General features: G+C 33.8%; 1 protein-coding gene across 2 annotated transcripts in view; it reads right to left on the bottom strand.

Annotated features, from left to right (window-relative positions):
* shprh (SNF2 histone linker PHD RING helicase) overlaps positions 1–12,670 on the bottom strand; it is a 55,296-nt gene that overhangs the window by 16,280 nt on the left and 26,346 nt on the right. For both annotated transcript variants that reach the window (XM_087289778.1, XM_087289779.1), the window contains exons 13-23: positions 12,361–12,617; positions 10,527–10,648; positions 10,350–10,438; positions 9,686–9,778; positions 9,496–9,603; positions 7,083–7,225; positions 6,834–7,007; positions 3,857–3,919; positions 1,877–2,102; positions 131–268; positions 1–37 (exon numbers count right to left, since the gene is read on the bottom strand). The exon at positions 1–37 is cut by the window's left edge and continues 65 nt beyond it. In XM_087289778.1, coding sequence (XP_087145904.1) covers positions 1–37; positions 131–268; positions 1,877–2,102; positions 3,857–3,919; positions 6,834–7,007; positions 7,083–7,225; positions 9,496–9,603; positions 9,686–9,778; positions 10,350–10,438; positions 10,527–10,648; positions 12,361–12,617 — 1,450 coding nt within the window. The remainder of the gene's footprint in view (positions 38–130; positions 269–1,876; positions 2,103–3,856; positions 3,920–6,833; positions 7,008–7,082; positions 7,226–9,495; positions 9,604–9,685; positions 9,779–10,349; positions 10,439–10,526; positions 10,649–12,360; positions 12,618–12,670) is intronic.

The following is a 12,670-nucleotide window of genomic DNA, read 5'->3' as shown; positions in this document are numbered from 1 at the left end:
CCCTGTCATTGAGCAGCTTTATCCTGTTCTGCTCCACCTGTTCACATGTTAAGAAGAGAAAAAACTTACTTCTCTTAATCTAAAAATAATGAATAGCATGACAGACTGAACTCATTGTATGCTTGATCACCTCGTGAGGCTCAATAATATGCAGGACTTTGGGTTTGGGCTCATCAGGTAAGCGCACACGCAGCCTCTCGGTGGCCATTCCCAGCTCATCTATAGCAGATACATGATCCCGCAGAGACATCCAGTACTCATGCAGAAGCTGAAAGAGAACAAACATCTCAATGAGGAAGTTCAACCACTAGGGATGTAACGGTATCAGAATTTCACGGTACGATAATACCTCGGTATGAATGGCACGGTATGGTGTAATTTACAGGAAAAACAAAATTACTGAAAAGACTCGAAAAAAGTGCCAAAAGTGTTTATTTACATTAGCACTGAACATATCAATGACATACAAGTTAGCCATCTATCTGAAAGTTTCGAAACAGGAACTTCAATTTTTTTATTTTAATAACAAAAAACTATTAAACCATATAAAAAAATAAAGTTTTAATTTAGAATTGTTGAAAACTCATCACATTCAACATTTAATCACTCACTCACTTAGATAGAGATGGGTTTTTCAAGGAAAATTATCATGTAACTATATGGTACATATAATACATATATATGGTAAAAGCTGGGATCAAAACAAAATGAATAATAGTAAAGTAAAGCAGCTGTGCTGACCTGAATTACAGTTTTAAATGTGATATTAAAATATACAAATATACTGCATGTTCTTGAAAAAAAGAAGACAGTCCTTATGTATCTCAGTTGGATAAAGATAATAACCTTTTGCCTTGCCTTAGAAAAAAATCCTATTTTGTTTAAAACAAAATTCATATGTTTTGGTCTATTTGGAAAGTATTATATGACTTTTTGGAGAGTCTAGATGGTGACTCAATGACATACAAATTAGCCATCTATCTGTAAGTTTTGAAACAGGAACTTTAATTTTTTAATTTTAATAACAAAAAACTATAAAACCATATAAAAAAAATAAAGTTACAATTTAGTATTGTTGAAAACTCTTCACATTCAACATTTAATCACTCACTCACTTAGATAGAGATGGGTTTTTTAAGGAAAATTATCATGTAACTATAATCTGGTAAAAGCTGGGATCTCTGGGCATTTACAATGTCCCCTTCAACAGAAAAAAAAAACCCTCTCATTTGGGACTGAGGTTTCTGGGACAGAGAGATATGATTTAGCCAAGGTTGACAGCAGTGGGTAACGTTGTGCATTGTCTTTCCACCACTTCAGAGGACACTCCATGAGTGAGAAGGTCTCTTTGCGGTACAAGTCAATGTCTGCATCAATCTAACAAGTGTGCTGTGTTCTGCAGTCCCCATGACTGTTTTTAGTCGTATTCTCCGACTTATATTTCACCACAGTCTGGCAGTGCCTGCATACTGTTTTTGTCTTTGTCTGTCACCTTTTCTACTTTTTCGTATCTTTTTAGAAAGAAACCGAAATGCTTCCACACATCCGATTTAAAACTCGCTTTAGGTTCGATCATTTCCAGTTCTTTTTCTTCCCGGCTACTAGCAGCACACTCCATTTCCGCATTACTGGATCTGTAGTGACAACAGACCGCAAAGGATGATGGCCACGACTAGGCTGATGGGAATTGTAGTTCCCGCTACCTCCCGTTCGCTTCATTCGCCTAAGCAAACTTTTCTCAGAAATATAGTTTTATTGAGTCATGCGCCTACGGTAATATTGAAAAAAATTACTATTGCGGTATGGCGGTATTTACAATATTGTTACATCCCTATCAACCATTCTATCATCCATCAAACAGACCATGATGACAAACCTTGTATTCTTTCTTCCAGGACTCGAAGAGCTCCATGAAGGAGTTTCCCTCCTCGATGAGGCCAGACTCCAAGCGGCGGACTTTAGCGAAGGACAAGATGGCTTTAAGAGCTCGTTCGGTCTCACTGGCGGCCCATAATCCTCTACTGGTGGTGGGAAGCCTGTCATCTACCAGCCCTTCCTCGTCTTCAATCATCTCCTCAAAGATGGCTGTCTGCCCTTTTACTCTGCCCAGAACACATTAAAGAAAAATGTAATGACCATGTTCTTCATATAGATGAAGGCAAAATTATTAACCCTGTGTGAAATTTGTATTCTGTTAATAAAACATATTGTGATGTACAATACCTGACAAAAGTCTTGTCGCCTAATAAAGTTTTACGAACAACAAATAATACCTTGACTTCTAGTTGATCGTTTAGTATCAAAAGTTGCTTATATGTAAAGCAAAGGCCTCTAGATTACGCTTAAATAAAATAAGATAATGCCTTGATTTTTAATTATTCAATTAGGACATAAAGGTCTGACTTTGTCTGAACAGAAATAATAGTATAGAATATAACGTCATGCTGCAGTGAAAAAAGAATGAATATTGTGTCTGACTCCATCATGAGCTTGAAGGACTGCATCCATACATCTCTGCAATGACTCTAATCACTAATTAAAGTCATCTGGAAAGGCAAAGGAAGTTTTCTTGCAGGACTCCCAGAGTTCATCAAGATTCTTTTGATTCATCTTCAATACCTCCTCCTTACTCTTACCCCAGACATGCTCAATAATGTTCATGTATGGTGACTTGGCTGGCCAATCCGGGAGCACCTTGACCTTCTTTGCTTTTAAAAACTTTGATTTGGAGGCTAAAGTATGAGAAGGAGCGCTATCCTGCTCAAGAATTTGCCCTCTCCTGTGGTTTGTAATGTGATGGGCAGCACAAATGTCTTGATACCTCAGGCTGTTGATGTTGCCATCCACTCTGCAGATCTCTCGCACGCCCCCATACTGAATGTAACCCCAAACCATGATTTTTTTTTCACCAAACTTGACTGATTTCTCTGAGAATCTTGGGTCCATGCGGGTTCCAGTAGGTCTTCTGCAGTATGTGTGATGATTGGGATGCAGTTCTCCTGTCACTTTTCCAAATGATCAACTAGAAGTCACGTTATTCCTTGTTGCTCTTTCAACTGGGATCGATAGCAAGACTTTTGTCAGGTAGTGTATAATGTTGGAAGGAAATTGTAATTAAATATATTATTTTAATTCTTAGTGAGAAGGTCTTATTTCTTTTAGTTTGGCTGGAATAAAATCAGTTTTTAAGTTAACATTAGACCCCTTTTTCTGATTGTCTACAGAAAAACCACTGTTGTATACCTAATTAAGCTGGCTTGCCTAGTTAAGCATTTAAATACTAGAATATTGAAAAATAAATAGTAAAATATACTGTTTATTGCTGTTATCATGGCAAAGCAAAATAAATTATTTCTTAAATCTCTAATTTTTATAAATATGTTAATAAAATCTCTCCATTAAACAGCACTTGAGAAAATATTTAATTTTAAATATATATCTACATTTTTATAATAATAAAAATTTCACAGGAAGACTTTTCCTTTTAATTTTAACTGTATTTATTTTGAAACAATATCTCTGCCAAAAATACTTTATTAACTTCTATAAAATAAGTTATTTAAATTACATTAATCTGATACATTAATCTTAAACTATTTAATCTGTACCTCACATGTAGCTATTCTAGGACTTTAGAATAGAAAATACTTTTATTATGTATTTTCTTTTCATCGTTGGATTCCACCGTACTCAAAAATGCATTGATAAAATTAGACAGTTCTGTTAAACCTTATTTGATCTACAAAAGGTCTAAAATATAAAAGATTAAAGTATAAAAAGATTAAAGTATAAAAGATTATAGTGAGAAAAAAAAATAATGAGAGCTTTAATTTGTTTTATATGTTTTAGAACTTACGTGTGCGAGAAAAGCTTAGACTCGTAGTCTGTAAAAAGTTCATCTGCTTTGCAAAACACACAGCTGTGGAACAAATATTAGAAGAAAAAAAACATTTTATATTCAAAATGAACTGTTGCAGTAGCCAAGTTGTAAATAATACATTATTAAAAAAATATTCATTTACTGTGCAATTTCTTAAACACAAAAAAGTCTAAACCAAAAAGCAATTATAAAAGTTACCAAACATATGCTTCTCAAAAGAGGTCATTATTATTATTAGTATTAGTATTATTATTATCATTATTATTAGTAGTATTAGTATTAGTATTATTATTATCATTATTATTAGTAGTAGTATTAGTAGTACTATTATTATTAGTTGAGTTTAATTGTAGTTTAGCCTATTTTTCATTTTAGTTTTTTCTGTCTGGTGGTTTCATTTAGATAGCCCACTTGCTCAATGCTAAAATAAACCTTTCCAGCACTCGCAGTAAAAGATTTAACAGGTCATCTACTGGGCGCGCATTTCCTAGCAACAAACCTGCCTAAACGTTGTTGTCCGTCTCTCAAAATTGTTTAAATGTTAATAGATGGTGTGACTAAAGTCACTGTAAGAATTAGTCTTTGTGGCGACACAACTTGTACCTGTGCGTGCCTTTGAAATACCGCTTGATGCTTCTTATGTCTTTGTGGCAGCATCAGTGGCAACAAAATTAGGCACCGAAATGCAGATGCTGATTCAGTGATTCTGCTTGTGAGGGACTGTTCTCACTCTCAGCTCACATCATTCAAAAGAAAAGGGCCATTTTGTCACCCGACAATGTCAACAGACTGAACTGTTTTAGCAATTGGCTGAATGTAAAGGAGGACTAAGCAAAATTGTTTCTACTTTATAATTAATGTTCTCAACTCACAGTAATACACATCTTCAATGAGTGCAATGAGTAAATTGTGTATTTTGGCATTTTTTGCAGTCCACTTAGAATCCAACATTTTTTTTCTTTACTGGCATTGATTGTTTTGAAATTTAAATGGCATTAACATGCCTGTGTTTTAATTTCTGTAATAAATATGGCTGTCAAGCCAGGATCTTGATGGTTTATTGTGGGTTTGTTATTTACATGAAGAAATCTGTGTTACAAGTTAAACAAAAATTCTAATACACAATTATATTTAGAATTTAAATAGTTTTTGTCTTGCGTTTACATTAATTTTACATTTGAATAGCCAAAATGACATGTTTCAGTCTTTTAAATGTAATTAATCGCGATTAGTTGAAAAACAAGTGTGCTTAATAAGTTGATTTTTTAATCGATTGACAGCACTAATATATATATATATATATATATATATATATATATATATATATATATATATATATATATATATATATATATATATATATATATATATATATACAGTTGAAGTCAGAATTATTAGCCCCCCTTTGAATTTTTTTTCTTTTTTAAATATTTTCCAAATTATGTTTAACAGAGCAAGGAAATTTTCACAGCATGTCTGATAATATTTTTTCGTCTGAAAAAATTCTTATTTGTTTTATTTCGGCTGGAAAAAAAGCAGTTATTAATTTTTTAAACACCATTTTAAGGACAAAATTATTAACCCCTTTAAGCTATATTTCTTCCCGATAGTCTACAGAACAAATCATCGTTATACAATAACTTGCCTAATTACCCTAACCTGCCTAGTTAACCTAATTAACCTAGTTAAGCCTTTAATGTCACTTTAAGCTGTATAGAAGTGTCTTGAAAAATATCTAGTCAAATATCATGTGCTGTCATCCCGGCAAAAATAAAATAAATCAGCTATTAGAAATTAGTTATTAAAACTATTATGCTTAGAAATGTGTTGAAAAAATCCTCTCTTTGTTAAACAGAAATTGGGGAAAAAATAGGGGAGCTAATAATTCAGGGGGGCTATATATATATAAATATTAAACAGTTTTAATTTGATATATAATTATATTTAAATAAAATGCTGATAATAGAAAATAATAGAAGGCACAACATATGTATTATATATATATATATATATATATATATATATATATATATATATATATATATATATATATATATATATATATATATATATATATATATATACACACACACACAATACAATAATACATTTGTACATATATATGTATATATATAATAAATAAAGGTTTAAATGAGCATTTCATACAAATATTTTTGAGAAAGGATATTTTTCAGGTGGGCCTACAAAAATTTATCAGAGAAAAAAGTGGGCCCAAAGTGAAAAAGGTTGAGAACCCCTGCGGTTAATAATCCTGAATCAGCATCAGTTTTACAGCCTTCTCATAGAGAAAGAACACATCTATGCCCTGCCATACCACACTGAGGTATTCTCACAAGGAAAGGAAATGTAACTATTTCACATTTTGTCAGTTTTGAGGCTAATTTGTACAAGTTTAGTCGTACGAAAATATACAATATAAAAAAAGAGGCATGGCACCCACACCTCTAAACCCAACTATCATTGGAGGACAAGCAAATCGTACTAAATTGTATGAATGAGATTGTATGAATCCATATGAATTAGCAACTAAATCAAAAAGTTATTAATTTCTGTGGGATCGTGTTGTCCTCACGCTCCAGCGTTATGTTTTATGTTGATCATACTAAAACAAAGAAAACAATCTCAAGTTCCTGTTTTTAAGTTATATATACCATGATTTTACTGGTCTGGCCCACTTGGGAATAGATTTTTCTCCATGTGGCCCCTGAGCTAAAATGAGTTGGACACCCCAGCTCTAGAGACATCAGAGACTTACACACGCGTTTGTTACATCTTGTAAAAAGGGGCATAATATGTCCCCTTAAATCACAATAATAATGCATGGCCTCTTTTGAGAAGCATATATTTAGTACTTGTCATTGCTTTTTAGCTTGGACTTTGTCACACTGTTAGAAAGGATGAATTTCACCTATAAACATTTAAAAGCTTTTACTTGTTCAGTGGCAGACGAACAGGTCGCAGGTGGCAAAGTGTTGCTTCCTCGATGACTTGTTGAGACGGCGGCCCTTCCAGCTTCTTCACAGCATCCTGGACTGTTTTCTGTGACTTCATCAAATCATCCATTTGAGTGCTGAGCAGAAACTGAAGACCCCGAGCGTCTCGAAATCTATGAATGAGACGTTCTGTTACATGGGATTTCTTTAGTATCAAAGCGTGATGTATTCATGAGATGCTGGATTACTTGTCTGCCATTGAGAGCTTGTTGGCTTGTTGTTTATAACTGCATGTAAGCTCATTTTGAATGCGGCTGACAAGATCATCATCCATGGAGTACTGCATGGCCTGCTGTATGACATCCAGCCACCAGGGGGAGCGAAGGTTTACCTAGGATACAGTTTGCAGTTATTATATTTAGGGATGCATTGATTTGGAATTTTTGACTAATACTGATAACCAATAACTCTTTAGAATTGGATAGCGATACAAATAGGCACAGACAGAATCTGCTGACATTTTTTGCTATTTCTGCTAAGAATTTTGTAAAAAAAAAAAAAAAAAAGTACTTGATAATGATTTTGGGAGTATAACTAAAACTATAAAATAAAAAATAATACCTTTTATTAACTTTTATTTAATGTTTACAATGCAAATCTAATTAGATCCACTTATTTGGTATACAAAGCAAGTCATAAAATATATCTACTCAAAGAAAATATTACTTTACAAAACTATTGTTAATAAACCATATGCACATTTTCATTTGTCAATAATATAACTGAAGTTAATTTAAAAACTGAAAAAACATAAATTTACACACATTTACAGTATTAAACACTTAATAATGGGTTGAAAATCTGGAAATCTGCATGATCTGTAGATTCCGTGTGGGCCAACCGATATCCTATATAATTAGCCAATAAATCTACATTTTTTCAATATTTTTCTGCATAATTACAAAAACAAAAGCCAAACAGAAATAAATAATAATAACAGAAATGAAATAATCTCTGAACTTTACTAATCAACCATTCTTGTCTTTGGCCAAATTTCTCCTATAAAAAAATGCACAAAACTGTGAATATAAATCTAAAATCTGCGCTCAGCCAAAAAAGAAGTACAAAAATACAAATAAAAACTGTTATCAACTGTATTCATTAAAAGGCTATCACGTATCAGGACATACTTAATTCAACACTTTTGGAGCATTGCTGTTGCCGCATTTACAGTTGCATTCAGTATTATTAGCCCTCCTTTGAATTTTTTTTCCTTTTTTAGCAAGGAAATTTTCACAGTATGTCTGATAATATTTTTTTTCTTCTGGAGAAAGTCTTATTTGCTTTGTTTTGAATATATAGCATTTTTACATTTTTAAAAAAAAACATTTTAAGGTCAATATTATTAGCTCCTTTAAGCTATTCATTTTTTTTCAATAGTCTACACAGGACAAACCATCATTATACAACAGCTTGACTAATTATCCTAACCTGTCTAGTAAACCTAATTAACCTAGTTACGCCTTTAAAAGTCAATTTAAGCTGTATAGAAGTGTCTTGAAAAATATCTAGTAGAATATTATTTACTGTCATCATGACAAAGATAAAATAAATCAGTTATTAGAAATGAGTTACTAAAACTATTATGTTTAGAAATGTTCTCTGCGTTAAACAGAACTTGAAAATAGGAGGAAAAAACAGGGGGGCTAATAATTCAGGGAGTATAATAATTCTGACTTCAATTGTATATGAGTTTTTTTTTTTTCAGTTTTTTTTTGTGCTTCCTTTTCTATAAAAATAAAATCTTTTGCCTGACAAAAAGAGAATAAATAAAGCAACCAATTTACTGAAAATGGTAAAATAATAAAAAAAAAAAGTGGACAGCAAGCATGTGAGAAGTGATTCAACCAACAGAAAAAATACATAGTTAATTGACATAAATTATAAATACACAATTAATCGGCCTCGGTTTTAAACGGGCCAATAATGATAACATTAACAATAGGATCTATCTGCTATTTCAGCCTGATCTCACGAGGAAACTTAATTAATTTACGTTTTGTTACTTTAGCAGCTAATTCATACAAATTCATACAAGTTCTGTTGTACGAAAATGTACATTTATAAAAAGGAGGCGTGGCACCAAACCCCACCGCTAAACCCGACCAAATGAGATCGTACGATTTCATACGAATTAGCAACTAAATTAAAAAGTTACAAATTGCTGTGAGATTGTCTTGGATATTTAGCTGCTGATATATTACCTAATTATATTCAAATATTCATTTTCTTTTCGGCTTAGTCCATTTATTAATCTGGGGTCGCCACAGCGGAATGAACCGCCAACTTATCCAGCATATGCCTTTCCAGCTGCAACCCACCACTAGTAAACATCCATACACACTCATACACTACGGACAATTTACCCTACCCAATTCCCCTGTACCGCATGTCTTTGGACTTGTGGGGGAAACCGGAGAACCCGGAGGAAACCCATGCGAACACGGGGAGAACATGCAAACTCCACACAGAAACGCCAACTGACCCAGCTGAGGCTCGAACCAGAGACCTATGTGCTACCCACTGTGCCACCGCGATGCCCCCTAATTATTTTAAATAGTAAAAAAAACAAAGTAAAAAATGTAATAACCGAGCATCTACCTTGCGTCTTTGTTCTTTAATGTGCTGAAGAACAGGCTGTAGGTTTTGATGTGCTTCAGAAACCTCAGAGTTCACTTTGGCCATGTAATGCTGCTTCAGCTGCTCGGCCTGGGACGAATGATTAGAAAACTGAGCAAATGTACTTTTCACAGACAGTTTATATTTAAAAAACCGCAAGTGATTGGTTAACCTCTTCTTTGAGACTGTCATCTCTCAGGGTTGGAGGAATCCCAGGGTGGTTTGCACTTAGAAGTTCCATTAGATTGTGGGTTGCATGAAGCCTCTGTGTTTTCAAATAAACAAAACATGTTAGGAAACATTTAATGATTGTCTGTAAAATAAATTGGTTTTGCATGCATGCTTTAACAAGCTGATCTATAGAGAGTTATACAGACATCCTACAGGTAATTACACATTTGTTCTTTTCTTTACAAGCAGGAGAAGCTAATCTGCCTCCCAAATCCCAAAATAGGATTTGAATGGTGGAGTCTTTATTCTAACTAGAAATCCCCCATTAATTATTATTATATAATAATGATTTATTTTAGATATTATATATATATATATATATAATAATGATATTATTTTATATATATATATATACACAAACACACACAAAATTTTTTTTTTCCATTGTTTCCAATGGTCCAAAATTTATATTAATTACTGCATAAAATATTTTTCCACAATATCCTCTCAAAATGCAAAAAAGAAAAATATATCATATATAGAATAAATAAATGATTTTCCTCAGAAATAATAATAATAAAAAAAAAACAAGTTACAGGTCTTTGGGTCACTTTTGACCAGAAAGCTAAATGCGAGCTAAATGAAAGAGAATTGGTATCATTTACCTGAAGGGAATCAGTTTTCAGCCTTGCTTTGTGTTCTTCAGATGATCGCAACACTTCCCTGTACATCTCCGCTGCATCTACAAACTCACCTGGGTGAGAACAGAAAACAGTTCACTAATGTCCACAGCAGTCAAGGGAGATGCAAATAAACACTGTAGATGTTCAGAAATGGATTACTTCTAATGATGTGGATTCCAGCCAGACCGTTGAGAGCACAGACCAGCTGCCTGTGCGCTTCTTCACACTCCACACGACATTTCTTCTGCAGCGACTTCAACAACTCCTCCATTGTCATTGTGCTTAAACGCAAAACAAACTAATCAACGGCTGTTTTCATCTACCTATTTGCATATGCACATAAAAAATGTTTAAAGAAAATGCTAAGATGCACATACATTTTGAAAATGCGCACGCACACACACACATACGCACACATGCGTTTGTTTTTGTGAAAAGTGGGGACATTACATAGGTTTCTATCCATTTTATACTGTCCAAACTATATTGTGTTGCCCTCACCCCACCCTAAACCCAACCATCACAGGAGTCTGTGTGCAGCTTTACTCTCAGATTAAACTCATCCTGTGGGATTTAAGCATTTTGAGAAATGAGGACGTCACCAATGTCCTCATATTTCACCTCCTTTTTGTAATACCTGTGTCATACCCATGTCATTATACAGATTTGTGTCCTGACATGTCACAAAAACATGTGCACCTCTGCTGACTGTGCGCGCACCTCACGAAATGAACGAGGCTCTTTAAAACAACAGGGGGTGGTCAAAAGAAACCCACTGTAAAGTCAGACGGATAAACAGAAGTAGGAAGTTTCGGGATCTACGTCATATCATTAATATCATTCGACTTTTAAACTCATTATTATTATTAATTATAACAATTATAAGGATTTTTATAAACATTCAAGATTTTTTAAATCAAATTTTGATGCATCACTTGCTTTTGTTCATATCTTGGACAGTTCTACCTAGTAAAGTTAAATATTAATTCCAAGAGAAAATGGGTTGCTCTACAATTATATTTTTTATTATGGAAAGAGTAAAAGCAAAAAAAAAAAAAGTAAACTAAATTACTAAGAATACTGATTTTTTTTATTATTTTTTTATTTAGCCCACTCAACAATTGATACTTTACTTTCTGGCTAGCTTGTGTCCTATACTTATGCTAAAACGGAAATAATGCTTCAACATTCCTTACCATCATCACCAATAAATCCTAGAAAAATAGGAAAACAGTATATTGTAAACCAATTTGTTCAAATATTACACACCCATAGTGAACCTCCGCAAATTCTGCAATGATGCCACATTAACCGCGCGCACTGAGTTCAATAACAGAAAGCTGATTGGCTATTGCATGTTGGTCTCATTTGTAGTTGTAATACCGAAAATTACATTTGGATTAGTGAAATAAAGAACTACAACACCACGAAGCCAAGCAGGAAAAGGAATTGAAAGGAGCATTAGATGTAGTGTTACATAAACATCAGAAAAATAAGACCTGTGCAAAAATATTTAATACTTAAAACAGTGAATTTAAGACTTTACGCCTAAAATTATGATTTTTCAATTTTTTAAGACCCCGCGGAAACCCTGATAAACAACGATGGAAATACATTTACCGAATAAATTCCTGCATGCGCATAAAAAATAAGAGTTTGTTTATATGCTTTCAGGTCGGGTAGAAAATTATTCTAAGCGGGCATCGAGTGAACAATAGCTGATTATCCAGCGGGAGTGGTTGATTGCAGAATGAACCTCGTGGGAGCGAGCTAGACACAGTCCCGCACAGACCTCTACAACAGTTTATCAGGATTATTTTGTTCTCTTTAACTCGTATGATGGAAACGATGATTTAATCGCAATGTTTTTCAAATGTGATATTCCAGTTTTGTGCATAAATCTAAATTGCATCTTTGATTGGACACATAGCGAATGTTGAAAAACTACACACTTTATTTCCCTTCCAAAAAAAGATCAACTACCCAAACAAACCTTTTTTGGAGGGGTAGAAATTCTCCTCGGACAGCCTGCGGGTGGCAGCAGGCCTGGCGCAGACGCAAAAGTGGGTATAATATGGTAGTGACGGTACGACGGTCCAAACTTCCCAGCTTCAGTGACCAATCAGAGATCTTCCTCAGCTTTACTAAAGCATCCTGGGAGCAAACCTCATGCTGACGGTGGTAAAAGTGTCTTTCCACGGGGGAGAAGTTAAGCCAATGGATCTCCTCTGTTTGAGGGGGGATTTGGATCTGCATATGAAGTGTGTGACAGAAGATCAGTGCAAGGATAAGTCTTTAGATTA

This window comes from Danio rerio, chromosome 17 (genome assembly GCF_052040795.2).
Source record: "Danio rerio strain M-AB ecotype USA chromosome 17, GRCz13ab, whole genome shotgun sequence".
Taxonomy (NCBI): domain Eukaryota; kingdom Metazoa; phylum Chordata; class Actinopteri; order Cypriniformes; family Danionidae; genus Danio; species Danio rerio.
The sequence above is the reverse complement of the archived record's forward strand: the minus strand, read 5'-3'. Positions and strand labels throughout refer to the sequence as shown.